This window comes from Oxyura jamaicensis, chromosome 14 (genome assembly GCF_011077185.1).
Source record: "Oxyura jamaicensis isolate SHBP4307 breed ruddy duck chromosome 14, BPBGC_Ojam_1.0, whole genome shotgun sequence".
Lineage (NCBI taxonomy): Eukaryota > Metazoa > Chordata > Aves > Anseriformes > Anatidae > Oxyura > Oxyura jamaicensis.
The window spans coordinates 3,122,729-3,148,424 of NC_048906.1; the positions used below are offsets into that span (position 1 = coordinate 3,122,729).

Below are 25,696 nucleotides of genomic sequence, written 5' to 3' on the forward strand. Positions count from 1 at the left end.
GCCCCGTCTGGCTGCTGCTGTGGGCTGAGCCATCGCTGGCTCCGCTCGCTGCCTGCCTGCGTTATTCGGGTGACTCAGCCTCCCTCCGTCCCCTGCCCTGGCTTTGTCCCACACCACCCGCAGCCCTTGCGTCAAGGCTGGCCCCTGCTCGGCATGGCTGAGCTGACCCCGGCCCCGCAGCCCCCCACGGCTGGGCTGACCCCGGCCCCGCAGCCCCCACTTCGAGTTCTTTGGGCATCGGCCAACGTGAGAGCGAGCTAAGGAATAATGCAGGCGAGAGCATCGCTTGCTGTGCCCTTGCCGGGTCCTGCAAGCCGGGACAGTGTGCCAAAATGGGCCATTATGGGGGTGACGTCCTTACGGGGGTGCCTGCACCCACACCCCGCGCCCAGGCTTTGGGACCAGCCAAAATTCCCATAGATTTTGGGTGATGCCCCAATTCAGCCACCAGTGCTTAGATGTTCGAGGTGCTGTCGTTGCTTTTGACATCCTCTCCTCCGTGCTCGGCAGTGCTGCTCTGTCCCAGGACCACATTCACCTCCTGGGGGGTCTCTTGTCCCCTACCTGCGGGGAGGGCACGAAGGCTCCTGGGCAGGGGGCTGCAGCTCCCCCCTGCCCAGGGGAGGTGCCGCTTGCAAGTCCCTGCACCTCGCTCCATCCCTTGCTGGGGAACATGTCCCCGGTGCCACCGCCACACAAGCAGCCCCCAAACGTAGCCACAATGTAGTCCCCAGAGCCAGGGACCCTGTCCCACCAGAGCCCACGGGTGTCCCTGGTCCCCAAAGGCAGCTGCACCCCCGGAGCCCACCGCCCCGCAGAGAGAGGCTGAGCCTGTGGCACAGAAAAGTTTATTGTGCGTCTCCTTTGCAGTGAGGCGATGGGAACATGCATCTCTTTGTAGCCCGAAGGGAGAGGAAAAGCCCCAAATCTACGCTCTTTGGTTAGCCCTGAGAGTGCCAGGGACACGCGCTGTGCCTGAGCTCCAGCAGGATTTCCTCTCCAGCTCATGGATGTCACAGAGAGCACAGCAACGCACAGCCCAGCCCTGCTGCGAATGCCCCATCCTCCCTGCGGTCCCCCCAGCACCGGTCTCGGGCTCAGAAATGCACATTTCGGGCACGAGCTGCGCCACATTTTTCCTTGCCGTGGCATCTAGGCAGGGTCCGAGCTGCGGCAGGATTGGGCTCGCCGGTGAAGTGGCTCAATTAAGGAGTTCTTGCAACCAGCGAACGCAGTGGTCTGAGCTGGAGGAGGAAATTCAAACCGTCCTTAAAGCTGGATGTGGCAGTGAGCTACTGCCAGGAAAAAACAAACAAACAAAACAAAATGAGAACAACAAGAACAACAACAACAGGGGAAAAAAAACAACAATTCCCATGCCTCGTCCCAGCGTCAGTGCTTGCTTCCTCTGTGCCACGCTGATCCTGGAGGAGGGCACAGGAGGCCATTCCCTGCCTGGAGCGTCCCTCCCAGCACTAAAACTGACCCTTGGTTCTCGTTCTGCCCACGGGGACTCTGTGTAATGGCACTGCTGTGCTGGCAGGGCTCGTTTTCGGGCTTTCTGCCCCAAAGGACTCCCCAGCCCCAGGTGCAAACCTCCCCCCCCAGCACCCCCACGCAGAAGGCAGAGCCTCGGGTGGGAAACTGCAAACCCTGAACTCCGTTTCTGGGAAGGCGGATGCCAATAAACCCCGGTGTTTATTGCAGTGCTCCTCGGCAGCCTCTGTTTTATAGATGTGTGTTTAAAAATAAAAGCCCTGTGCATCCCAGCTGGCCGCAGAATGGCTCGAGCACTAAAAGGGCCGCACCACTGGGTGATGGAAATTCGTCTCATGGCCCCCATAGGACGGTGACCACGTGGGATTTCTGTGCGTCCAGGCAGAGCCTCGTACAGGGAGAAACTCCTGCCCTGCTTTCAAGTATATCTGGTGTGAATCCACGTGGTCTCCCTGGCATCACACAACGCACCAAGGGGGAAAGATCTGGACCTGGAAAGCTGCGCCCCTCACGTCCAGGGCTGCTCTTGGACGGAGAGCTGCTCCTCAGGGGGCTGGCACTGCAGACACAGCCCAAACGTGCCTGGAGAAGCACAAAGTGGTTCAAACAGGATTAAAAAAGAAAAAAAAAAACTTAAATCCTTGTGGTACGTCACTCCCAGACCACACGGTCTTTACACAACCTCCCCATCCCAAGAGACGGGGCAGCTTTCAGAGAGAGCTGAAGCAATTCGGGCTTCACCCCTGGCCCCGCAGCAGCTGGGGAAGGCACGGATTCGGAAGCACCGACTTCGAGAGCCCCTCTGAGTCCCAGCCGTGGTGGGGCAACTGCTGCTGCTGAAATGTGCTGTTTGTTGGCTGCGTGGCTTCCAGCTCACGTTGTTTTTTTTTTGCTGATGGGGCCAAAAGGAGAGAGGAGAAGGAAGCCAAAGGCTCGACGAGCAGCACACGGGGTGGCTGACCCATGCCACATGTCCCAGCGGGGAATTTAACCCCCGTGGTCAGCAAGTCCTTGGTCCAGGTCAGCAGGGGATAGTGGTGGGATCCCAAATGGGGTGAGAAGTGCTGCTGGATACCCCAAATCACCCCTGCAAGAGCTGCAGCGATGGCCATGCTGCACCCTGCACGTCCCCAGGGCTCTGCCTGGGTGTCCCCCCCAGGACAGGGACATCCCCTCTCCAGGGCTGGCAGGAGCAGCAGCAGTGGCCGCTTTGTGGTACAGTTCAGAGGCCGGTGCGGGCTCAGGGAGGTGGGAACCAGCCAGGCAGGGAAACAAGAAGCACAGCTACATGAAACATGCCCCTCCTCGAGCTGCCGCTTGCTCCCAGCGCTCCCTTTTCAGTGCCCGTTGTTCCAGCTGGCCACTCGCAGCCCCGGCTGGCTTCCCCGAGGTGAAACCAGACCATCAGGCCATCAGCTCGGCAGCATCGATGGTCCCACTGCCTGAGCCTGGTGGTTTACACCACCCAGGGCTTTCTGCGTGGAAGGATCCATCCCCAGAAGGACCCACCTCTGGGTGGACACACACCCAGAGCTCTCCTGGCAGGCTGATTTGGGGCACGATGAGGAGAGAAATGGGGCATGGACCGTGCAGCCAGCATTGTGCAGACCTCCCTGGCTTGGAAATCCATCAGATCACCGGCTTGCAAGGTGAGATGTGAGCTCCTGCAGAAGCTGCTGGGCTTCCAAAAAGGGCTTTTCTGCTGCACTGCTCAGCCTGCTTGCTGCATGAGCAATGCCCAGGGTGAGCAGCCTGAGAGATGAGCAGTGGGAGAACAGCCCCAGAAACTTGGGAGGTGAGTGCCAAGAGCTGGGGAAGGAGGAAGAGCCTTTGGGCAGGGTAAAGAACCCCCCTCACCTCTGCCAGCCCATCAGCAAGTGCCCGCATGGTCTCTTGCAGCTCTTGTGTAAAGAAATATCTGCTCCCTTCTTCCCAAAGCAGCTCTAAAGCCCCTGTGTGTGTAGCTGCAGCAGCTCCTCAGGGATGAGGGTGGATGGGGATCCTTCACGCCAGCCGGAGGACAACTCCACCACGGGTGTGACCATGCCCCAGCAGGACAGAGAGCCACTCCATGCCACGCTGGAGGAGGACAGTGATGCTGGGGGTGCAGATGTGGCAGTAAATGCCCCTGGCTGGGCTGAGATCCACTCCTGGGGTCCTTGGTGCTTCATCTCCCCCTCCTCTTCCTCTCTAGGGACGGCATCTGTCAGTCTGTCCGTGGTGTCAGCCTTCAGCAGGACTCGGCAGGGTGACGAGCGCGTGGCCGCAGCCCCAGGCGGCCACAGGAGGTTGTTTTTTAGGTGGCCCGGCCGGGCGGCAGCCGTTTGCTGTCCAGAATGGCCCTCCAGTCGTCAGTCCAGGACTGCAGCCGGCGGCTGGGGGGCTTCAGCTGCAGGTGCCTGTTGTGGCAGGCTGTGAAGAGCACGTGCTCCCAGCTGGGGTTCAGCTCGGCCCCTGCAAAGCAAGGAGAGAGGTCAGCTCACCCAGTTCCTGCTCTGCAAGGCACAGAGCTTGATCTTGCTCACAAATGTGGACGCAACCCCCTGACGAGAGCTTCATCAGCCAGGCAGGGACCAGCACCCATCACCCCCGATGCCACCTGCCCCCTGGGGCCGTACACAGTCACTTCTGCCACCCCGCAGCGCCCTTACCTGTTATGTCAGGCCTGTCGTCTATAAGCAGGTCAGCAGAAACCACCGTCTTATCTCGCGTCAGAACAATCTGCTCGAGAAACTCAGGGCCAAAGTGCTTCTCCACCCAGGCGTACTGCAAGGCGAGGGGGAGCAGTGAGAGGAGGCAGGCTGCAGGTGTCGGCACTGCCGACACGAGCTCTGACACCCTGCCGAATAGGTTTGTTAGCAGGAAGGGCTCCGATGCTGCCGGAGAACAAGCTGTTTTAAACCCAGGCAGCTTCTGGCATCACGATGAAATATTAAGACCACGTGCACGCAAGCGGCAGAGCTCGGCCGAGGGCAGAGCGGCCAAGCTGTGAAGATGCTTAGGAACAACGTCCTGGTGGGGCGGGGAAATGTTGCTGCTGGTTTACAGCTGGGCAGACCGAGGCATGTGGGGGCTTCACTGGGCAGCACGGTACGGGAGGGGGTTTTGGACCCACTCACCTTCTCGTAAGGGCAGTAGCGGTACTTCTTGATAGGGCTTGTGCAGATGAACACGTCGGTGCTGCCACGAGAGAAACGGTGACAAGCTGTCAGCCCCCCCTCGCACAGCATCCCACCCACAGGCACGGTCTCCCTTTTGCCACTCTCGCTGGGAGCAGAGAGCTGAAGGGAAGGGGATGCATGGGGCTGATTCTCTTGGTGACCACCCTGCGGGTCAAACCCCCCTCTTTCCTCCAACACTCGGCATCTGGTCGGCATTTTCAGTACCTCTGCCAGGAGGCAAATCAGCCTGCGAAGCCACTGCTGCTCCCCCGTCCGTCCCCAAATACCCCAGGAAGGTTTCTACTCACTCTGCCAGATTTGCCATTTGCTTCACAGCTTCCACAGCACCAGGGAGTGGGTCCAGCTCGATGAAGAAGTTCTTTGATTCCCAGATGCTGATGGCTTTCTCCTGCGAGGGGAAAGAGAGCGGTTGCTGCACAGGGCTGTCTTCTACAGGCTGTCCAGAACCAAACGAAACCTTGGCAGTGTGTCCAGAGGGGAACTTCCACATGGATCCAGCCGAAGTGGCCCGGTACCCCCGCTGCAATGTGATGCAGCTCAGCTCAAGACGCTCTCTGCCCTATTTATCTCCATCAGATCACTTAAAATAGCAGCCGGGCTGCTCTCATAGGAGACCGTGTAATATAGGATGAAATATATGTCAGGATGAACGCCGACAATCTTCCTCGGGGATACCCGGGCGAACAGAGCAAAAAACTCCAGGCAAGGCTTTGAAACACACAATATCTAGGTCTGCAGCCTGGGTGGGCTGCCCTGGTGCTAAGGGAGGGCTGAGCAAAGAGAGAGCACAGGGGGCAAAGCCTTGGGACGAGGACAGAGTCCAGGGGCTGCCTGCCACGGCTCCGGCACAGCTCTAAGGAACAGCATCCTGAGCTCCTGTGCTCCCTCAGACAGGTAACGGCTTCTCAGTCACCCAGAAAAGCAATTGTTTTGCACAGACACGGGGTCCTTGGGGAGGAGAGCTTGGGAGTGTTGCAACATGGATGTGGGCAGAGGAAGCCGCCGTGGCCGGGTGTTGCAACGCAGCCGAGCAGCTGCAGCCACAGCTGGGAGGTTTTGGTGGAGCCCTGCCCTGAAGGATTGATTCGATTCTGAGCATCTCTGCTGCTTTATTTGGGGTGGAGGGATAGGGACAAAGGGACTTTCGATCCCTCCTGGCCTCCTTGCATTGCAAAGTTAAGGAGGAGCCTGCAGAACAGCAGGGTAGGAGAGAGCAGCCTCAGCAGTGTTTATATGGTGCTTAAATAAGCTCATAGCCCAAAACAGACTGGTTGGACAGGCCAGCTAGACTCATCCCGCCTGTCGAGTGGGAATCTACACTGTCCCACCACGTTTTGCCCTTACTACATCTGCGATGGGGGAAGAGAGCCCACTACACCCATTACATATTTGTGCACAGAGCGTTAAATGGGACATTCTGGAATCGAACCCATGTACGTCTCCAAAAAAATCCCAGGTAACGTGAGATCAGGCATGCCTAACTTAAAAGGCGGGCCTCCTCAAGGCCACTATTGCGCTCCTTTGCCTGAGCAGCAGAAAACATCAGTGGCTCAGAGGGAAAAAAAGCAGGACTTCTTCAGGCATTTCTTAATGCCTGTTCAAAAAGGGACGCACCGATTCGGTGCAGGAGAGCCAGCAGAAACGCCTCCTGGTAGCATGAAAAGAGCTGCCACCCTACTAGTTTGCCAAAGGGCCAGGCAGACTCCAGTTGCTCTGCCTTAGATCGGTGGGCAGTGATGTTTCATTTCTAAGGTACTGAATGTGGTTGCACAAGAGACAGCTAAGCAACGTGGCCTGATGCAGCAGAGCACTTCAAACGGTGCTCAAGTGTTTTCTTACAGCAACGACTTCCGTAGCTATCCTGCTTCCACTTGTGTCAAAAAGTGTTTTGCAATCAAGCTCGATGGGGGAAGAACTAAGCTCTTCTTGAGGAAAAGACCCGCTCGGCTCCGAGAGCCAGAATAACTCCCTGTGGCAGGAGGGAGAAAAAAATCCCCCAGGCTGGAAATCCCACCCTGTGCCAAACAGGACGGACCCCGCTTGCGAACCTCAATGTTCTCAGCTCTCCCTGTGAGCAATTTCCCCACTCATTCAGAACTTCCCATCCTTGCAGGCTCTCTGTGTTACTGAGCTGCTGTTCTCCATTCGCTTGGACTCTTCTGGTCCTGCTTTCCAGTCTCCTTGGCAGGTCGATAGTGCTCCCTGACCCAGGGAACTGGAACGTCCCATGTGCCCATAGCCACCGAGCAGCTTGTGTGCTCCTTATCCCTGGTCTGAAAGCAAGGCTGAAAGCAGGGCTGCCCTGAGGCTGGGCTGCAGAAGTTCTGTTACTTGTTCAGCCCAAGGTTTTGGGGGTTTTACCATGGCAGATGCAAGAAGAGCTCACTTCATTTAACACATCCAAAGTAGTTAACATCCAGGAAATAATAATAATAATAATAATAATAAAGGAGTTGAAGAGTTATCATGCATTGCCCCATCAAACTTTTAGCATCTGCCCTTATTGCATGGAGGATGTTCTCCACTCCCCTTTCATCGATCCCAGCTGCAGGGGACACATCATTCCTTCAGCTCTTCGAGCCACCGAGGACTTTGCCAGTAGGAAGCCCACGACGTTACGCATGCTCCCCTCCTTCCAGCCGCTGTACCACTAAAGATGAGTATTTTATCTGCTGCAACTCCTTTCAACTGGTGCAATTACAAGCCTCAGATAAGGCCACAGACCTCCAAGTGAGCCGGTAAACTCGCAGAAGCAGAAACCAACCTTCTGCAGCACCGAGCCCTTTGTTGAAAGATAAAGTACAACATAAAGAGAGCTCCTGCTTCCAGGCTTTAATTACTAAAACGGATCACAATATTTTTCAGACATGGGAGGGCTTAGGGTCTTTTTAATTTTCAGTAAGCCCTCACATGAAGCATCAATTGCATGGTTAGCTTTCAACTCCGCTGCTGCATCCCACCACATACATTGCTGTTGAGGACCTAAATAAATCCATCCAGGGAGAGTACCAACCAATGAGGCATGGCCAAAACGAAGCTAGAACAATCTAGCTAAGCGACTTTGCTTGTTTTTTAAATAAACAGATGTTCTGAAAGATCTCCTTTCCTTGCATCTCCATCCATGCATGCAGGGAAAGGAGACAGACGCATTGAAAACGCTGGATTTCTGGGACAAGAGGCCCCACTGGAAGCTCTGCTGCATGCAGACCTGTGCCTGCGTTCGGGTGGGAGCTCTGGCCAGCACCCACCACCCTCCCCAGGGGCCATTGGGTGCCTCGTGCCGGGGCTCTGGGAGCAGCAGCAGGGCGCAGAGCGAACACGAGCCGCGCGCGGAGCCGGGGGATGCAGAGACTCACGCTCAGCTCGGGTCCCAGGCGCCCGTATTGCTCCGACACCCAGAAACCCCTCCGGTCCTCCAGGGCAATGTAGGGCTTGTCGGGGTACCTGGCCCTGAATTTCTTGAGGAAGCCTCCCTCGAAGTCAGCCAGCACCCCGTCCATGTCCACCAGCACCCGCAGCGCCCTGCGGGACCCCGCTGCGGGGCCGAGCCCCCTGCCCAGCCCTGCCAAGGGGCCGCAGCGCCGGGGGGGGCGGAGGTGCAAGATGCTGCTCAGCAAAATCATGGTGGGAAGGGAGGCTCAGGCAGCTGGGGGAGGTCTTGGGGGAAGAAAGGGGGGACTTTTATTTCAAGCACGCAACCTGCAAGCAAGCAGCCCTTGCAAGCGGGTCCCCTGGCAGATGCAATAGAGAAGAGCAGGGGGGTTGCGAGGGGGAGCAAAGGGGTGCGAGGGGGTGTCAAGGGAATGCGAGGGGACGCAGGGGGGATGCGAGGGGGTGCCAGGGGGGGTGCGGAGGGGATGCGGAGGGGGTGCAGGGGCTCGTCCTCGCCCCGGGGCCTCCCCGCCCCATCCCCTCCCTTGCAGCGAGCACCGAGCAGGCGGCTGCGGGTCTGGGGATGGGGGGAGGCTCCCGGGAGCCTCGGGCCGGGGCCCGGCGCTGGGACGTCCCCGACCCGGCAGTGCAAAAGCCCAGTTCCTCTTCCCGGTGCCTGGCCGAGCCCGGAGAGCGACGAGCACCGCCTTAAAGCTGCACAAGCGCCCTGCGGAGCTGGGCTCGGCCGCGCCTCCGAGCCGCTTTAAGCCTCCCCCGGCCTCTCCCTCCCTTTCCCCGCAACCCCCGGCAGAGCCCCGGGGCTTGCGCCCGATGCCGGGGTGCTGGGGTCCCCCGCCGGGGCACTGGGTCCCAGTGGGGTCCCCGGGGGTGAAGGCAGGGCTGGAATCCCTTACAGACCCCCCCCCTGCTGCCTCCCCTGTGCCCCCCGATCCGCCTGTAGCTGCGGTGGATGCGGTGAACGTTTTGGGGTGCACAGAGGGGACGGGGTGCAGGGGGAACCCACGGGGGGATTTTTGCTGCAGAGGTGCAGTATGCAATATAGCACCCTTCTAGTTAGTCGTGGGGAGGGGTGAGAGTTTGCCTAGAAACCTCGCTGGATCGGACAGCTCCGTCCACACAAAGCGGTATGGAGGCTTACGGGATGGACCCAGGAGCTCTTCAGTGCACCCAAAACTCATCAGCGATGGGAAACATTTGCAAAAGTGGTCGTGGAGACGGTGTCACAACCAAGTGCTGGCATAGAAACAGCATGCGTAAAGGGCTGAATGTTCTGACCCAGGACCAAAACATCACCATGGTCCAAAAACCACTGTGGGGATTTAAGCTGCTGAAGAGCCGGGAGGCATCGAGAGGGTGACTAACAGCATTAGGCAACCGCTGAGCTGGGGAGGAAGAGATTTCGGCTGACAGCAACGACACGACTTAGCGGACCCAGAATATTTAATCTTTCAGTTCCAGAATGTTTTCCTTGGAGTGTGCTGTTCTTGTTGCACGTAAAGGGCAAACGGGTTGTGGAGAGCGAGTGGCTTGGTGAAGGTCAGGGAGTGAATACTGAAAGAGAGAGTGAATTCAGGAACAGAATTCCTGACAGCCGGGGTGTACCTAACATAAAAATGAGTTTCAGGGGGGAAATGTGAAGTTTAAAGGCAGTATTCTTATTTCACTCGAGCAATCACTGTCCCTGGGGGTGTTCAAGGGCTGGACGTGGTGCTTAGGGACGGGGTTTGGGGGTGATGGTGGTAGGGGGATGGTTGGACCAGATGACCCCGGAGGTGCTTAACGACCTTGATTCTGTGGTAATTCCGCGATAATTGTGCTAATTCCGTGCTAATTCTGTGCTAATTCTGTGATTCAGTGCAAGGACCGGGATTTCATGCTTTATTTCTCTGACTGCGCAGTGACAGAACACACACGCCTTTCACGACAGAGAAAGGTTTCCTCCTTGCACAGGCACACGGGAGGGCCCTGAAGCAGCCCCAAACCCCACGCGTGACGCCACCGTGACGCCATCACGACGTCACCCCGCGGCCCTGCTGAGTCACGGCTTCTCGCGCTAAGATGGCCTCCCGCTCCCGGGGGGCGGCGCTTCCGGCCTGCCGCCGGTTACCCCGGCAACCGCGGCGGGCGGGGGGGGAGCCGCTCCCCCTCTCCCTAGGCGGCGGAAATGACGCGAGGCACCGGCGGGCGGGGCGGAGGCCTCGCGGCGGCACCCGATTGGCTGCGGGAGGCGTCACCTCCGCTTCATTTCCCTCCTCCTTCCTCCTCCTTCCCTCCCTCCCCCCCTCCGTCACCGGCGGCCCCGCCCCGCCCGCAGCGCGCGCGGCCGCGCCGCCAGCCGCCAAGATGGCGTCGGCGCTGGAGCAGTTCGTCAACAGCGTGAGGCAGCTCTCGGCCCAAGGTGACCGCGGCCACCGGGCCCCCACGGGCCCCACCGGCCTCCCCCGGCCTCGGGGGGGTGGTTAACGAGGGGGCGGCGGAGGCCGGCGGAGCCTCGTCCCCCCTCCCCGGGCCCTGCTCCGCCGGCTGGGGGCGGGCCCGGGCCTGGCCCTGTCACGGTTGTGCCTCGGTCGCCCGCTGGGGAGGCGCTGGGAGGGCTCTGGGAGGATGCGGGGAGGGGAGGGGGGTTGGGGGGTTAGGGAGGGATGAGTTGGGCACCCCCCGCCGGTGCTGCCCGGTGAATGTGGGGAGGGGGGCGTCGGGGAGGCCGTACCGGGGAGTTTGGGGCTGGGGGGGTCTTCTGAGGGTTTTGGGGGTGCTGAATCCGGGGGGGTAAGAGGGCACGGGCAGAGCGGTCCCGCCCCACGGCTCTGGGGCGCTGAGGGTTTTTGGCTTAGCGTGGAAGAGGGTGAGAGAAGGAAAGCCTCGGAGTTCCCAGAGCCAAATACCCACAGAATATTTTACGATCCCCTCTTAGACCTTCTCAGATTCATTGCCAAACTTTGCCTGCGTTTGGGCACGGTGTTCCCTACGTCTTGGCTTGATGCTCCCTGAAACGTGTGCTCTGCCTTGGGTGTTCATCCCCTGGGAGTGATCAAAAACTGATGCTGTCCTCTGTGGCCTCAGGCTTTCTCTCTGCAGTTACTTCTGGGTGGAGCTCAGATTCTCTCATGCTTTGGTTTAAGTTATTAAAAGTGTGGTGCTTTTACTGGGGATTGCAGGTGACAGTTTGTACCCACAAGATGCAGGCGTGTAACAGGAGATGACAACTCTTCGTATGCGTTTAGGGGGACGGGGAGGACTTCTTGTTATAAGGTTTTGTGGGTGCAGAAGGTTGAAGGGGAAGCCGTTTGTTACGGAATTGCTAGCCAGATAGATGCTCTCTGTCAAAAAGTAAAGCCAGGCAGCACGGGCTGCTGGAGCTCACGTGAGCCCCCAGGAGAAGCACGTGTACTCGTGGTGCTGCTGGTCCTTGGCTGTCAGCGTGCAGCTGCACAGGAGATGGCATAAACGGACATCTAGTCAGGCCCCCTGTGGGGCTGGTCGGTTGGGATTTTTTGGGGGGGAGAGGCAGTGCTAGCTGATGGCTGCAGGATGGGCAAATTCCTCTGTTCAGGAGGGCACCAGAAGTAAGGTTTTGCAACGCTTCAATGGCGTTACCAAATCACGGAGTTTTACAAGCCCTGTTTCTTTCTGTGCTGACACCTGGATTTTTTTGTATGTAGAGGACTGATATTGGGGTGGTCTTCTGGGGTTCCTGGGCTCTGGGCCTACATTTAGACTTTTGGATCCCTCTCTTACTTACAGGTAACATTTTATTGCTAAGGTTTCCCAGGTTTAATTCCTTTTTTCAAAGGAAAAGGCCAGAGATTTGAGAATGCTGTCATTCTTTATGAATGGGGGCACTATTCCTTAATTTAGGAAGACTTCTGTAAGGGCAAAAGAACTTCTTTCTAATCTGCAAGGATTGAACATTAAAACAGAGCTCTGCTTCAGAAAGACCTAGTTCTGATTCTGGTAGTTCAGAGGGAAAAAAGAAACAAAGGTTCTGAAAGCAGTTCATCATAAAGCCAGAGGGAGGTCCCCGCTTTGCAGTGCCAAGAGCCAGAAACTTCGCTGTCACCGTAGGAAAAGCTTCCTGTGTGTAGGTACCTCGCTTGTTGAAAACTTGTGCTTGTCATACTGCAGAAGAGTAAATTCTTGGGGTGATGCTGCCTCTTCCTCAGATTACGAAGGGAAGCAAGGTGTGATGAAGTACAGGAATGCACGAGTGTCTCCTAACTGGAGTCTGACAAGGATGTTTTGTGTTTCAGGGCAAATGACCCAGCTTTGTGAACTGATCAATAAAAGTGGAGAACTGCTAGCAAAAAACCTCTCCCACCTGGATACCGTGCTTGGTGCCCTGGATGTGCAGGAACACTCGCTAGGAGTTCTTGCTGTCTTGTAAGTGTTGCTTCCTTTTTATTAACTATTCTAGTGCCAAAACTCTTGACGACACGTTGAATTACCAACCAAACGTTTCTCCTTCAGACGTAAACATTATCAGTCTGCGTTTCTCAGAGTGGTGCTGAGTTGCATTTGGTCACGTTTTATTAGAAGAAATGTCACAGCAATTGGTGCTTTTAATAGAAAAAAAAAATCAGGAGCCTGTAAAATGCCATCACTGCCAAAAGGTGGTATGGAAGGTTTGTTTTCCTTAAGGCCGGATCTTTCTCTTGTTCATGGCTGTGTAAGTATTTTTTTTTCCCTACCTGTTCAGCAAAAAGATACAAAGCTGACTTTTAAAATTTGGTTGGCAGGACATTTGTAAGTCAAGCTGTGAGCATTAAGCAACGTGGTTTTTCGGCTTTCTTCCCTAGTGACACAGGGGTTCTTATAGCTCTTGGCATCTGTCTGCAGGCAGCACCGAGGGTCTTGCTGCTGTCTGTAGTTTAAGATAATCCTTGGATTGCCTCGGTGACACTGAGAGGTTTTGGTTTTCTTTTGGTGGTTGTTTTTTTTTTTTTCTGAGGTTTGGCCGTGAACTTCAAACTGTCATTTCCAGTTGTACCTCACTACAAGTGAGGTGTCTGTGGCTATATTTTAAAATGTTCTTTTAAAGGGCAGATCAGAAATCACGTGCTTGTTCTGTTACCCCTTTGAAGCAAAATGGCTGTTTTGCATAGAGATAATAAACTTAATATTAACTTCGTTAGCATTTCATAGAAATGTGTTCTTGAATTCACAAAAATCAGGGCATCTGAGGTGGAGAAAGGAAAGTAGCTGTAAGAAAGAACATGTACAATTATTATTTGAAGAGGTGGTATCACTGAAGCAGGTAGGAAAGTGTTCCTGGCTGAAACTGGCGTGGGAAACTCGCGAAATAAGACTTTGTGAAGAGACAGGAAAGGACAGTTGTAACCCTGGTGGGAAATGGCAGTTCATGGTAGGTAGGCTCGAGCTGCCTATTATAGTGTAGAGCAGCTCAAGTAAGGGCAGGGTTGGATGCCTTCCAACAGCATTAAATAGGTTTGTTTGTTTTTTGGTGACATTTCTAGGGTGCGTAGCTAGAGTTCGCATGGCATGCAGATGAGGGTAATCATAACTCATCTTACAGGAGAAGCAGTGTGCAAGTCTGCAGCCCGTAGGGTGCTGAGGAACCAGCAGAGATGAGAGAAACTGGAAGGGAAGAGAAGGAGCTCTTATCAGGAGATAGAAGCCTAATAATGTAATGGTTAAGAAAGCTGTAGCACATTCAGGCAGGAGGTGGCTGCGGGATAGGTAAAGTGTCCAGAGAAGTTGTGTGGTTTAGTATTAAGATTATGATTGTTAGCTACTGTTTCTGTTATGATTGTAGTCATTGTACCAGGGGAAATGGTCTTTGTTTGCCATGGTTTGCTCAAAATTGTGATTCACGCTAGATTCCTAATAGGAGTGTGCACTGAAAGTGTACGTTTGAGAATTGTGCAGCTCCGGGGGAAATTGTATGCCATCTGTCGTAAACGCTTTGGATCTGCTTGCAAGCAGCTCTGTGCATCTGCAGAGACAGCGCTGAACATTTGGAGACTAATAAACAAAAAGCTTTAAATGTTAAACTTTTCTTTTGTCTTGTTTTAGGTTTGTGAAGTTTTCTATGCCCAGCATCCCTGACTTCGAAACGTTATTCTCACAGGTGCAGCTTTTTATCAGCACTTGCAATGGGGAACACATTAGATATGCAACAGACACTTGTAAGTTAAAGAGTTTTCTATACAATCAAAATTTACATATTTTGGGATAGTTTGGCTTTACCGATTTTCTTTTTTCACTGATTTATTTTCTGTTTCTTTGTTTTTTTTGCCATGTTTAGTTGCTGGCCTGTGCCACCAGTTAACAAATGCCCTTGTGGAGAGAAAACAGGTGAGCAAGCATCATTGAGTACAACTAAGCTACCCACATATCCAAGCTCTTAAAAGGGGCATTACTCACTTAATGCTAAACACTTTTGTGCAGCTCCTGATGTGTTAAGTCTACTGAGAGGTAATGAACCTAAAGTGAGATTTTAAAATTTCTTTAAGGGAAATTTATGTTAAAATTTTGGGGAGAGTCGCCTAGAAATACGCTCTCACACACAAGCCAGGAAATCACTAGTACCAAGAACGTTCTTCAGGCAATATATGCATGAGTAGGAGAGAGCTGTGAAAATTATTAGCACTGGTGAGTCAGTGATATTCTCACCAGTGTTATATAACATCCATACCAAAATGCCTTAAAATGTAAGGGACACTTGTTCTAAGGCCAAGATGCTGACTTTTTGAGGGCATTTTGAGTGAAATCTAGCTTCAAATGAAAGTAGAGATCTATTCTAAGTGAAATAAAGTGAGAGCCCTGCCTTTCTGTATTCAGTGGGAATTTAGATAGTGCTGTGGGGTCAAGAAAAGGCTTTGTTATCAATGCAAATGAATGTATTCCCAACGAGGCTGTCTTTGTGGAGCAGAATTGATGCCTTTATTTAGTTTATCAGGAGTTGTATGGCCAAGACTGATTTTATGTTCTGAGAGACTGCAGTATCCTACAAAAAGGGAACCTCAAGTTAACTACTACTTAATGGAACCTGTCAATTAGTGTTATTTTTCATTTGTAAGTGTCAACATAAGATCCAATGTGCTGCCATCTATGAGAAATTATCTGAAAGAGATGTAATTTCTGACAGCCCCTGCGAGGAATTAGCATTCTCAGACAAGCCATAGACAAGATGCAGATGAACACAAACCAGCTGACCTCAATACATGCAGATCTCTGCCAGGTAAGAAGAACATACGGGCTTATTCTGAGAGTAAAAGCTTTTAGAATACCTATAACCCTTTGAGGAAATGCGTATTCACGTGTTGCAATGTAAAGTAGCTTTTGGTTGTGGGTTTGGGTGTTTGTGTTTGTTTTTTTCAATCTTTTCCAGTAGTCAATAATGTGATACACTGAAATAAAACACCTTTCTCCTTGTTCTAAATGTTCAGCGTGTGCCCCCGGCTCTTCGGTTTTGTTCATGACTTTCTCTCTGGGCTGAAAGTCATGCACAGCTTCTCTTAGGCAGTGTGAGTGCAGTGGCCAGATACTGTTTGCTCAAGTTTGACAAAAGGCATGTTTGTCTCGGTGTCTTTGGCCTGGATATGCACTTCTGTCTCGTTCTTGGCTCCTGGGATTTAGGGTTGGATGGGAATGTTCAGTGCAATACTTAGTGCTGCCAGCACAGTAATCTGGAAGGCCTGGAGTTGCAAGCAGCTTTGTTGGTTTAGTTTGTTTGTTTGTTTGTTTTAGGATTTGGATAACTTACAACAGTTTGTGATCAGCGTTAATGTTTTTTCAAATGCCACCTTACAATGAACAATCTGTATTATACCATTACTGACATGCACTGCTTCTGAGCTCTTGGAGGAGTTCATTTAACTTCTTCCTCATGAGAATTTGCTAATTTATGAAAACTTGATCTGTTTTCTTATAGCTCTGTTTGTTAGCAAAATGCTTTAAACCTGCCCTCCCGTATCTAGATGTGGACATGATGGATATTTGTAAAGAGAATGGGGCATATGATGCAAAGCACTTTTTATGTTACTACTACTATGGTGGGATGATATACACTGGGCTAAAGAACTTTGAAAGAGCACTCTACTTTTATGAACAGGTAACTTTAAATTGAAAGGGTAAGTCTGCGTTGTGATGAACTAGAAGGCAAAAATGGCATGTGTAATAGCACTGGGTTAACGTGTTACCTTTGAATTGCCATGAAGGGTAGAAAAGAAAGCTGTGTACTAGTATAAAGTACAAGCATGCCCTGATTATTTTTGTTCTTAACCTTTAGGATACAATTCTATTAATAGGTCTATCCTGCTGTTCATCATTCACATTGGCTTTGCTTTTGCATGTGTGTGCATCACAGTTGTACATAAAAATGATCTGGGTTAGTTTTTATTTTATTAGCTGTTTCATGAAGGGTTTGGCCTAAGTGGTACCCTGTAGCGTACAAAGTAAAACAAAGTGACTTGAGAAATGTTTTCTTTTAAGAAGGTCGCTTACAGCCGAGTAACTCTTACACCATAAAACTATGCAACTCAAAGGTTGATGTTAAATTTATCTCCCTATAAATATTTTTCAAATGCCTGCTTATTACTGCTAGCATAGAAAGAGTTTAAAAGCTGATACTCGGAATTACACGTTTTTAAAGAAAAATAAGCTCAGTGGTTTTGCTCTCTAAGACCTTTGTTAATTTTATGATGGAAGTTGCACTTCAAGCCTATTACAGTATTTGCTGCTTTACTTTTTCTGTGGAAAAAAAGTAACAAAATTGGGAAAACTCAGTGGAAAAAAAAGTCAATTGTGCAGCATTTTGTTATTTTGCATCAGTTTCTTCTGTAGACAAGGGTGAGTTGTTGAGTAACAGTGTTGGAGTAAACCAAATATTGGTTTGGTATATGATGTAATATCTTTATGAAATCCTTTTTCAAATTATAAAATACTAACTTACAGTATCAATGCAGCTTCCACGGGAACTGTGTAATCATTCATAACGCATGGCTACAGGTGATCTATAGTACAACTTCGGATTCATCCCAAGGAAAGAAGTTTTTCCATTTGATTTTATGCATCATGGCAAGGCAGGCATCACTGTAACTTGATGCGTTTTGAGTTGTTTGTGTAGAATTTACTTATTTAGGACATTTTTGATAAATTTACTTTTGACAGAAGTTAAATAAGCTTTAAAACTCAAAGGTGAATTTAATATCATTGTCCTTTCTGCATGCAGCTTTAAATTGAGATTTGGTTAATACAGTAATTACTGTGATCTACCAGTAAGTATATTAAACTGGATTTATTTCTTTTTCTCTTGCCTAGGCAATAACTACTCCAGCCATGGCAGTCAGTCATATTATGTTGGAATCATATAAAAAGTATATTCTAGTTTCTTTGATACTACTTGGCAAAGTTCAACAGCTACCAAAATATACTTCCCAAATAGTTGGTAGATTCATTAAGGTAAGTCTTGCAAAAACAGCCAAATAATAAAAAAACAGGTGAATTTGTAAACTGCATTGGCAAGAATTTTTTTACCCACATTTGATGGCAGCGTTTTATGTTGAAGATCATGCAGAATAACGCGCAGTGTGCTAGAGTACAATTTCTTGTTTTCTTTCTAGTCTACAATGGCTAAAGATTGTCTGGCAGCTTTTACATCCCTTACACGCTGTAGGGTTGAACACGGCTCTGTAATTATCAATACTCTCTTTGCTGATAACTACACGTCCCCTGACTGACCTTTTACTTAAGAACTCAAAGATGACTCAGGTTTCACTTGGCTTTCAATGTGCAATGCCACGGTTGTAAAAATGTTCAACCTGCAACTTCATGCAGTTGAAATAAGAAATGTAAAGTTGTTTATTCCAAAGCATCAGCTTTATAGTAATGAATTGAACCTTCCAAAAAGGCTCGATTTTGGAGTCACTAAGCATTCTGATTAAGTGTGGGATGGAAGACAAAAAAAAAAAGTCTTCACCCTCTGGTTCTGTATTGTCTGTGCTGGGATTCATTGGGATCAAGGATGACAGTGTCTTAGAGGTTAGAACAAATATAATAGACCAGATGTGAGTAGTTGATATGCTACTAATCTTAAATTCATCTTACTTCAGCTGGTGGTCAGCTAATGTTCTTTGTCATGCTCTGCCATAACTAAAATACACAGGTCCTTGAACAATGCCTCACACTGCACTAATACAGTTTGAGTGTATGAGGATCTGTGGTTGTGCTGAAGACTTGTAGGGGCATCACCTGTATTTTGAGAGGCACTTGAGCACACTTAAATTTCCTTTTATATCTGTATGACTTATGTTGAAGCAGTGAATAGAATTTGTAAGGCTGGTTGAACACCATGTTCTTTAAGAAAAGTTCTCATTTTTCTAATTGCAGCCCCTTAGCAATGCTTATCATGAATTAGCGCAAGTTTATTCAACCAATAAACCCTCGGAGCTTCGAAATCTGGTGAACAAACACAGCGAAACATTCACAAGGGATAACAATATGGGGCTGGTTAAGCAATGCTTGTCATCTCTCTACAAAAAGAACATTCAGAGGCTAACCAAGGTAAGATATATGGTTTTTTGTTTGTTTTGCTGAGAAATTGAATGATTTAGAGAGTATCTCTGAAACTTATTCAAATGAGAGCAAAATGATAATTTAATAAAGTCACAATGAAATAACTAAAGCAGATTCATGTCTGTGAGGTAGCATCGAGGCTTTAAGATGCTTTATACAGAAAACCAGTTCTGTTGGCTGTTTATGCATTCTTTAAAAGATGGTTCAATACATCTGTCTATCAGAGGGGTTTGGATACTGCTCTGGATGGCTCTTTAATCTAAATTACAGGTATATATCTGCTTATCTGCTTCCTTCTTGTACTGGAGCTTCCAAACCATATGGAAACCTCTGGCAACACCCTGATCTAAGTCACTGTTCTTTCTACTGTAAATGAGGGAGCTTAGTCTGTGAGAGTTTAATATGTAATTTAAAAAGAATTGTAAGCACTGCTGCACATGACCTCCATCTTTTCCAAAAATAGGAAACCTGAACTTCACATCTTACTTCATTAGATAAGAATGAGCGAATGAGACAGCTTTTGGAAGTGTCTGTAGTAACAGGAAATCCAGAAACAGCGTAGTGATGTGCTCCTTCAGCTGAAGAGATGGGATTAATCCTTAAAGATGATTAGGGGAAAGTTATTTTTTGGCAAGGTGAAATGATGTTAGTTTCAGTAGAGAACTCAATGCAATGCATGCATCTCTTGAAGGAAGTTCAAGTCATAGGAAGTCATAGGCAATCACCTTATTTATGTTTAAAGGTGGAGGAAGAGGTTGGATATGGTCACAGCTTGAGGGCGGGAGGGATTGCAGAAGTGGAATAATGACTCCATCAGTTTGGTCTGCATACGTGTGCAGTATAACAGATTATCTTTGCAATAAGAACTGAGTTTCTTGCATCTAGTTTCAATGGTTTGGTACTTTCTAAATTTCAGACATTTTTAACATTGTCATTACAAGACATGGCAAGTCGAGTGCAGTTGTCGGGGCCCCAAGAAGCAGAAAAATACGTCCTCCACATGGTAAGACGTGCTACTTGACAGAACTGTACTAACTTAAAAAAATGATCCCATGAAAGCCTTTTAAAGTGTCTGGTTTGGCAGTGCGTGATCTGAATGGCTGAAGAGTCGTGCTTTATCAGGTTGAAGGAAATACTGTCAGTCTGCTGTGGTCTTTAGGTTGTTCTCAAAAAAGTCAGATGTTCTCCGCCTAAAAGAAGGCGTGCATTATTTTGTATTCAGGAGGTTGTTAAGAAATAAAAAGCAGATAAGTTGAAGATGTTTCCACAAGGGCTCAATGCGTAGTTATCTGAAATTCTGTTCTTACTGATACCTGATATTAAACTCTCTCTTATTTCAGATAGAAGATGGTGAAATCTTTGCAAGTATTAATCAGAAAGATGGTATGGTCTGTTTCCATGATAATCCTGAAAAATATAACAATCCAGCTATGCTTCATAACATTGATCAGGAGGTAAATCTTTACGATATTAATACTTTCGGAATTTCTACTGAAGAACCGTAGTCTGTAATCACAAAGCTGCTGGGAGATGTCAGTGTAGGTAACTTACATGTAGAGGTTGAGAGCTATGAATCATTGCTGTTTTATGGTACCGGTATTTAAAGGTTTTAGGTTGATAGCCAATTACTGTCAGTGACTTCCCTGTTATTTTCAGTGTGGCTTAAGACATTTTAGTAGGCTGACTGCTTAATGTTGGTAGTGTGAAGTTCCTCGGAACTGACTGGATTAGAAAGATGGTATTTAGGTTCAGACTTCAAGGATCACTTCTGCTGGCTGTTAATAACATGCCTCGAGGTTGAGATGGTTGACCCTCATGGGGCTGTCAGTCAGTGGCCTTAAAAAGGATTGTTGGGAAGACATGGATCAAAACAAGGGAATAAAAAACGGTATGACACTTTGGGGAGATGAGGGCAGAGAAGATTTTCACACTGAACTTCTGTGATGGCAAATCTTGCTGGTTCTATGTAGCACAGCCATGAAATATCTTGGAGGTCTTGTACAAGCTGGACAAAGTAATCAGCTTAGTATGTTGGTGTTTTTTTTTAAAGATGCTGAAATGTATAGAGCTTGATGAACGACTGAAAGCCATGGATCAAGAGATCACTGTGAACCCTCAGTTTGTGCAGAAGGTAATTGATAAAGTGTTTTGTAGAAGTTTGTAACAAATTGAGTGCAGTGAGTATGCTGTGCTGAATGTTGGTATTTATAGTGTTAACACTTCCACATCAATGTAATGTGCATAAACATCGTGTTTAAAATAAAAGAAGTGCATGTTATTTCACATCCACTTAATTTCCATACCTGTTAACTTCAAAGAAATGTCTGTCTCAAAGGTAAATCTTCAGACCCGTTTCTAAAGAAATAACTCTTTCTCTTCCAGAGTATGGGCTCTCAAGAAGATGACTCAGGGACCAAACCATCCAGTTATTCCTGAAATTAATGTTGCTCACCACTCCGCTTTCAAGTAAAAGCTTAAGAGAATCACGCCTGGAATAGGGCATTGAGGAGTTCCATGAAGAGAGCAGAGAGAACTGAGCTTGCTTTTCACCTGGACATTGAGAAAATAAAAGAACACCCTTTCAGTACTGTACAATTTCAGAAATATTCTCTGCAAAGAAAAAGGAAATCTCAAAAGAAACTTAAAAGTCTGTTGTGGATTTATTTATCTTCAGATTAACATCGTTAATGCATTAAATAATCTACCTTTTGTTTTAAAGGGTTTGAATGTTGCAGTGTTTCTGTAGCAGTTCTTTTTCCTCCTCTGCAGAAAAAAAAAAGTGTTATTCAGGGAAGAATACAAACTAGCATTGGTTCGCTTACAGGATAATTACTGGTTCATTCTGTATTTAAGGTTGGCTCAAAGTGCAGATTTATCATATTGTATGGTGGGGGGAGAAGGGGTGGAGTCTAAGTCAAAAAAAAAAATCTCTACTTCATAATTTGCATATACCTGGTGTAGTTGGCTGCTGTCTCTTAAGTGATGAAATGAGAACCATGTTCTTACCAAAAGGGTAAGCATATTAATGAGTCCTTGGTAGGAGGTTTTGCTGAAAAGCGGAAATCTCTATAGGGAATCTATACATGATAGCTGTTTATGAATATAAGTTGCTGGTACAAAACGCTTCCTAATGATGTTTGCTCTTGGATCAAATTTATTAGGCCTAAACAAGGATATTTGGAAGACCTGTGTGTTCTGGAGGATGCTGGATGTGAAGTTGTTCCCACTGAAAGAAATTTAAAGTTTTGCTCTTACACAATCAGCATGAAGGTATTCAACACGCTACTGTACTGTTTTTCTGTGGTGGAAATCAGTTCTAACTGAAGGCCATGCTATAGATCATTTCTCTGTTTCCAAAGAAAACTCTTAATGATGGAGTTCCATACAGCTATCTTAAAAAAGCAGGATTTTATTCGGATGCTGGAATGGCATCCAGTTTTTATTTAATTCACTATTTCAAACAAAAACTTTGTCGGATTCTTCAAGTGCTCACTCCTTAAATCAATGGTCTCTTTATTTTTCTGTAGCTCTCATATATCTGAAGATTCTAACTATTCAGTCACCTCTGAAACACTTCATATCCGTGCAAATCTCCTACTATTGGGCATAAATACACCTGTCATCAAGGCAGAATGTGAGAAGCTCAGCATCCAGTGCTTCCTGCTTAAACACTTGAATAGGAGCTGCTTGCTACTGCTAACCTGCCAGCTTTTTTCAGGTGCTGAAGTGGGAGCTAAGCATTTCTGGCTCTTGCTGTGTGCAACTCATATGTATTGAGGTCACCCATGGTTGAAAATAATCCATTTGTGCTTCCAGTGCAGGTACAGAACTGCCGGGGTTTTTATTTAAAACCTGTCTCTTAATTCTGGCAGAGCCTCTGTGACAGCAGTATGCTTTCTAGTAGAAGAGAACTATCCCCAGGTTGTTCTCTAGGTGGTGAATGAAGTTTTTAAAGTATAAAATAGCAATTTAGTAGTGAACACGGCATAGGTCCATAGTGTTAGTAGCTCACCATTGAGACCTCGTGCTTCCTATCATAGTGACTTCCATATTTGAAGGCAACCTAAAGCAAAATCTGTTTTTTTTTTTTTTTTTTCCTAACTTGCCTTACTAGCCTTGTAATTAAAGATATTTATGTTTTGTTTTTTTTTTAACTTTTATTTTTCCTAGTTAATCCTGCAGTGATTTCAATGCTGAACTTGCTTATGCAATTTTCTGCTCTGGTACTGTGGAAGTGTTAAATACGTGATGACTTGTGCTGTGGGCTCGAGCACAAAGCTGGGCTGTGGAAGTGTTTACAATTATGTGCAGTACTCCGAGTATTGCAAATGACTAACCCCAAACTGCCACGTACACAAAAATGTGGATGGCTTGCCTTTCATCGCCAAGGGCTCACTTGCCAGGGGGAGAAGGTATGCAGAATGCTTTCATGGAGCTTGAGAAGAACCAGAAATGCTCACTTTGCAGTGCCTGAGCTTTTGTACTGCTGGCTCCTGTTAGTGAGTATGAACGTTCTGCTGAAAGCTGGTGAATGGCAAACTAATATACACACTTGGCAAATAGCTGCTATATTTTCTTTTTTTTCCTAAAGTAGATAAAATAAATCCGTACTACACATCAAAAGGATGTCAGATATGTAATATTTTCAAATGATGTATTACACTACTTAATCTCATTTTTAAGAAGGCAAATGCTTTGAAAGAACTGCTGAGGTTCATCTGCTGATGTGGATAGTTGTGCTGTTAAACTCTTGATTGCTGTTGAAAACTCAAAGTCGGGTCCCACCTGTAGAATCAGTAAAGAGAAAGCATTCACCAGAAGTGTTTCGGGAAGGGCTTTTAAGTAATGGTTTGATAAATGCATACGGTCTGGCATCTGCGTGTCTTGAGATACAGTTGAAATTAAGACAGATTTTTAATGAAGTAGCTTCTTCACGTGTTGGAACTAATTGCATGGGCTGTGGTCAGCTGAGATGCTTAGAGAACACTTGAGCTTTCTGGTTTTAATTTGTATTTATTGCAGGGAAGGACTTTTGATCAAATGTAGGAACACTGTGTGCCCTTGAACTTAGACTCTCAGAGGGCCCGTGGCTGTTTCTCATCATGCATGGCCACAAGATGTGTTCACAAAATACTGAGTGCATGCTTTGGTATCTAACTCATATTTTCAAGCATCTTAATTAGCAAGGAGAGAAGCTGCAGCTCTGAAGGTAGCATTAGTCTTGCAACTGCACCTTGTAGCCACAGGAGGGGGGTCTAGTTCAGTTATGCTTAGCAGGTAATAAAATATTTTCAACAAACAAAAAAAAAAAACAACAACAAACAGGCTGGAAGCTGTATGTATACAATCACCCCTCCTGCTTTTGTGCCACCGAGGAACCCTAGTTAGTGACCTCTGCTGACACACCTGCAGTAGTTCCCATTGCGCCACATGCTTCCTCAAGTTGCCTCCTCCTATACCACTTCCCTTCTCTATCCGACAGTACAACTGCGACCCGTGTGTGTGTTGTCGTAGGTGATCTGTGTAACCTAGGAAATGTTTTCTGCATGGCCAAACTGGCTGAGGAGGTTAGTCCTGAGAAGTTGTTTAAATGTACTATTGGAAAATAAAGATAACAAACGAGTCATTCTTAGTTTGTCTTAAATGGTTGGCCTGAAAGAATGAGACAGCAGGTCTTTTGCATTTCGTAGTGGTGTTTTTTTTTGTTTGTTTGTTTTTTGAGGGGGGGGGTCTTTTGTTCTTTTTGCTTCTCAGGATGTGATTCTGGTTGACTGGCGGGAGGCTGCTAGTTGTCTGCTGCGGGTGGCAGCGCCCTGTGCTCAGGATTTGTTCAAGTTCTACTGATAGCTTCTCAAAGCTCTCCTGAACTGTCTCACATAGAAGTATTAGTTTGGCTTTTTTTGTGCCGTCTGTCTTCCTTGGAAAGTGCTGCTACTGACTTTTCTCCAAGACAGACTCTAGAATTAGATGGGCTTTGGCTCAGATGTGCTGCAAACTAGGACGTTTTTGTATTCAGATCCGATCTTTGTGTCGCGTCATCTATCTCACTGTCCATCTGAATATCGTTTTCTTCTGCAGAAGCCCAAGGCTTTAGTCCTTGCGTGGCTGCTCGGAGCCGGATGCATGCTGTATCGTGCTGGTATTGCTGGTAGCTGCCTTTTCTCGGGTTTCGGTCGCTCTGTGCTTAGCTGAATGATCTGTGCCGTTATCCTGGGGAAGACTTACTACTTTTAAGACTCAGGTACTTGAGATTCTGTAGAGGTCAGCTCCAATGTAAAGGGAAGGGGGTAAAAAATCCAGCCGTTGATCATTTTGAAGCTTGAAAGGGTAACTAATTCCAAGGGGACGTGGGGTTTATGTGGCGTAGTTTCCACACAGCAATAACCCTGTGGTAAGAGATGAGACCCTGCAGCAATACAGGACGGGCAGGAAGGAGGGCAGGTCTGTAAGAGCCTAAACCAAGGTGTTTTTAACTCGGCTAAGGCGTTTGCTGCCTTGGTTCGCTGTCTCGCTCTGGGCTGTGTAACCCCCATTGCCTTCCCCTGACAGGGGCACGGGACGAGCTCAGCCCTCAGGGGACGAGCCGCGGGGCGGGGCCAGGCCGTCCCCTCAGAGCGCGGCAGGGGCGCACTGCGCCTGCGCACGGTCCGCCCCCTACTCCTCCCCTGCGGGTCGGCGGTCACGTGACCCGCCCTGTGGGCCGCACCACCTTGAAGGGGGGGGGGGAACAGCGCCCGTTTCGGCTGTGGGCTCGCAGGCGGCTCGGCCCGGCTCGGTTCCCCGAGGAATTCCCCGAGGCCGACCACTGATGTGTGTTCTGCGCAGCGAGACAACAGCGCGGGGCTCAGCGAGGAAAAGGAGACATCTTCCGGAGTTTCTAGTTCCCCCCCCGCTCTCTGAGGCAATGGTTCCACCCAGCCCTGTGCAGAGGGCGGCTGCGGGCCGAAGGCGTCGCCTGAACCATGACGGCGGCGCGGGGGGGGGGGGAGGCGTAGTCGTCCTCTGTCAGCAGCGGAGCTGCGGCGTGAGGAGGCCGCCTGGGCGTCGCCTCACCACCGCCTTTCTCGTGCCTCTCCCCGGTCCTCGTT

General features: G+C 48.9%; 2 protein-coding genes across 3 annotated transcripts; one reads left to right on the top strand and one right to left on the bottom strand.

Annotated features, from left to right (window-relative positions):
- Nucleotides 1-831: 831 nt before the first annotated feature.
- On the bottom strand, nucleotides 832-8,794 carry NT5M (5',3'-nucleotidase, mitochondrial). Its single transcript, XM_035339625.1, has 5 exons — nucleotides 8,036-8,794; nucleotides 4,967-5,067; nucleotides 4,617-4,677; nucleotides 4,149-4,263; nucleotides 832-3,951 (listed from the first exon to the last, which is right to left on the bottom strand). The coding sequence occupies exons 1-5, from the start codon at nucleotides 8,300-8,302 to the stop codon at nucleotides 3,794-3,796; spliced, it is 702 nt and encodes a 233-aa protein (XP_035195516.1). The 5' UTR covers nucleotides 8,303-8,794; the 3' UTR covers nucleotides 832-3,793.
- Nucleotides 8,795-10,330: 1,536 nt separating this feature from the next.
- COPS3 (COP9 signalosome subunit 3) lies at nucleotides 10,331-24,234 on the top strand. Of its 2 annotated transcripts, XM_035339440.1 has the most exons (12): nucleotides 10,331-10,470; nucleotides 12,323-12,452; nucleotides 14,106-14,218; nucleotides 14,338-14,387; nucleotides 15,181-15,273; nucleotides 15,967-16,146; nucleotides 17,355-17,495; nucleotides 18,423-18,596; nucleotides 19,525-19,611; nucleotides 19,949-20,062; nucleotides 20,659-20,739; nucleotides 20,991-24,234. In XM_035339440.1, exons 1-12 carry the CDS (start codon nucleotides 10,416-10,418, stop codon nucleotides 21,042-21,044), a joined length of 1,272 nt encoding a protein of 423 aa, XP_035195331.1. In that variant the 5' UTR covers nucleotides 10,331-10,415; the 3' UTR covers nucleotides 21,045-24,234. The 2 variants fall into 2 exon arrangements, with proteins under 2 accessions (XP_035195331.1, XP_035195332.1); XM_035339441.1 differs by lacking the exons at nucleotides 10,331-10,470; nucleotides 12,323-12,452 and having other exon boundaries at nucleotides 14,131-14,218; nucleotides 15,113-15,273.
- The last annotated feature ends 1,462 nt before the right edge of the window (nucleotides 24,235-25,696 follow it).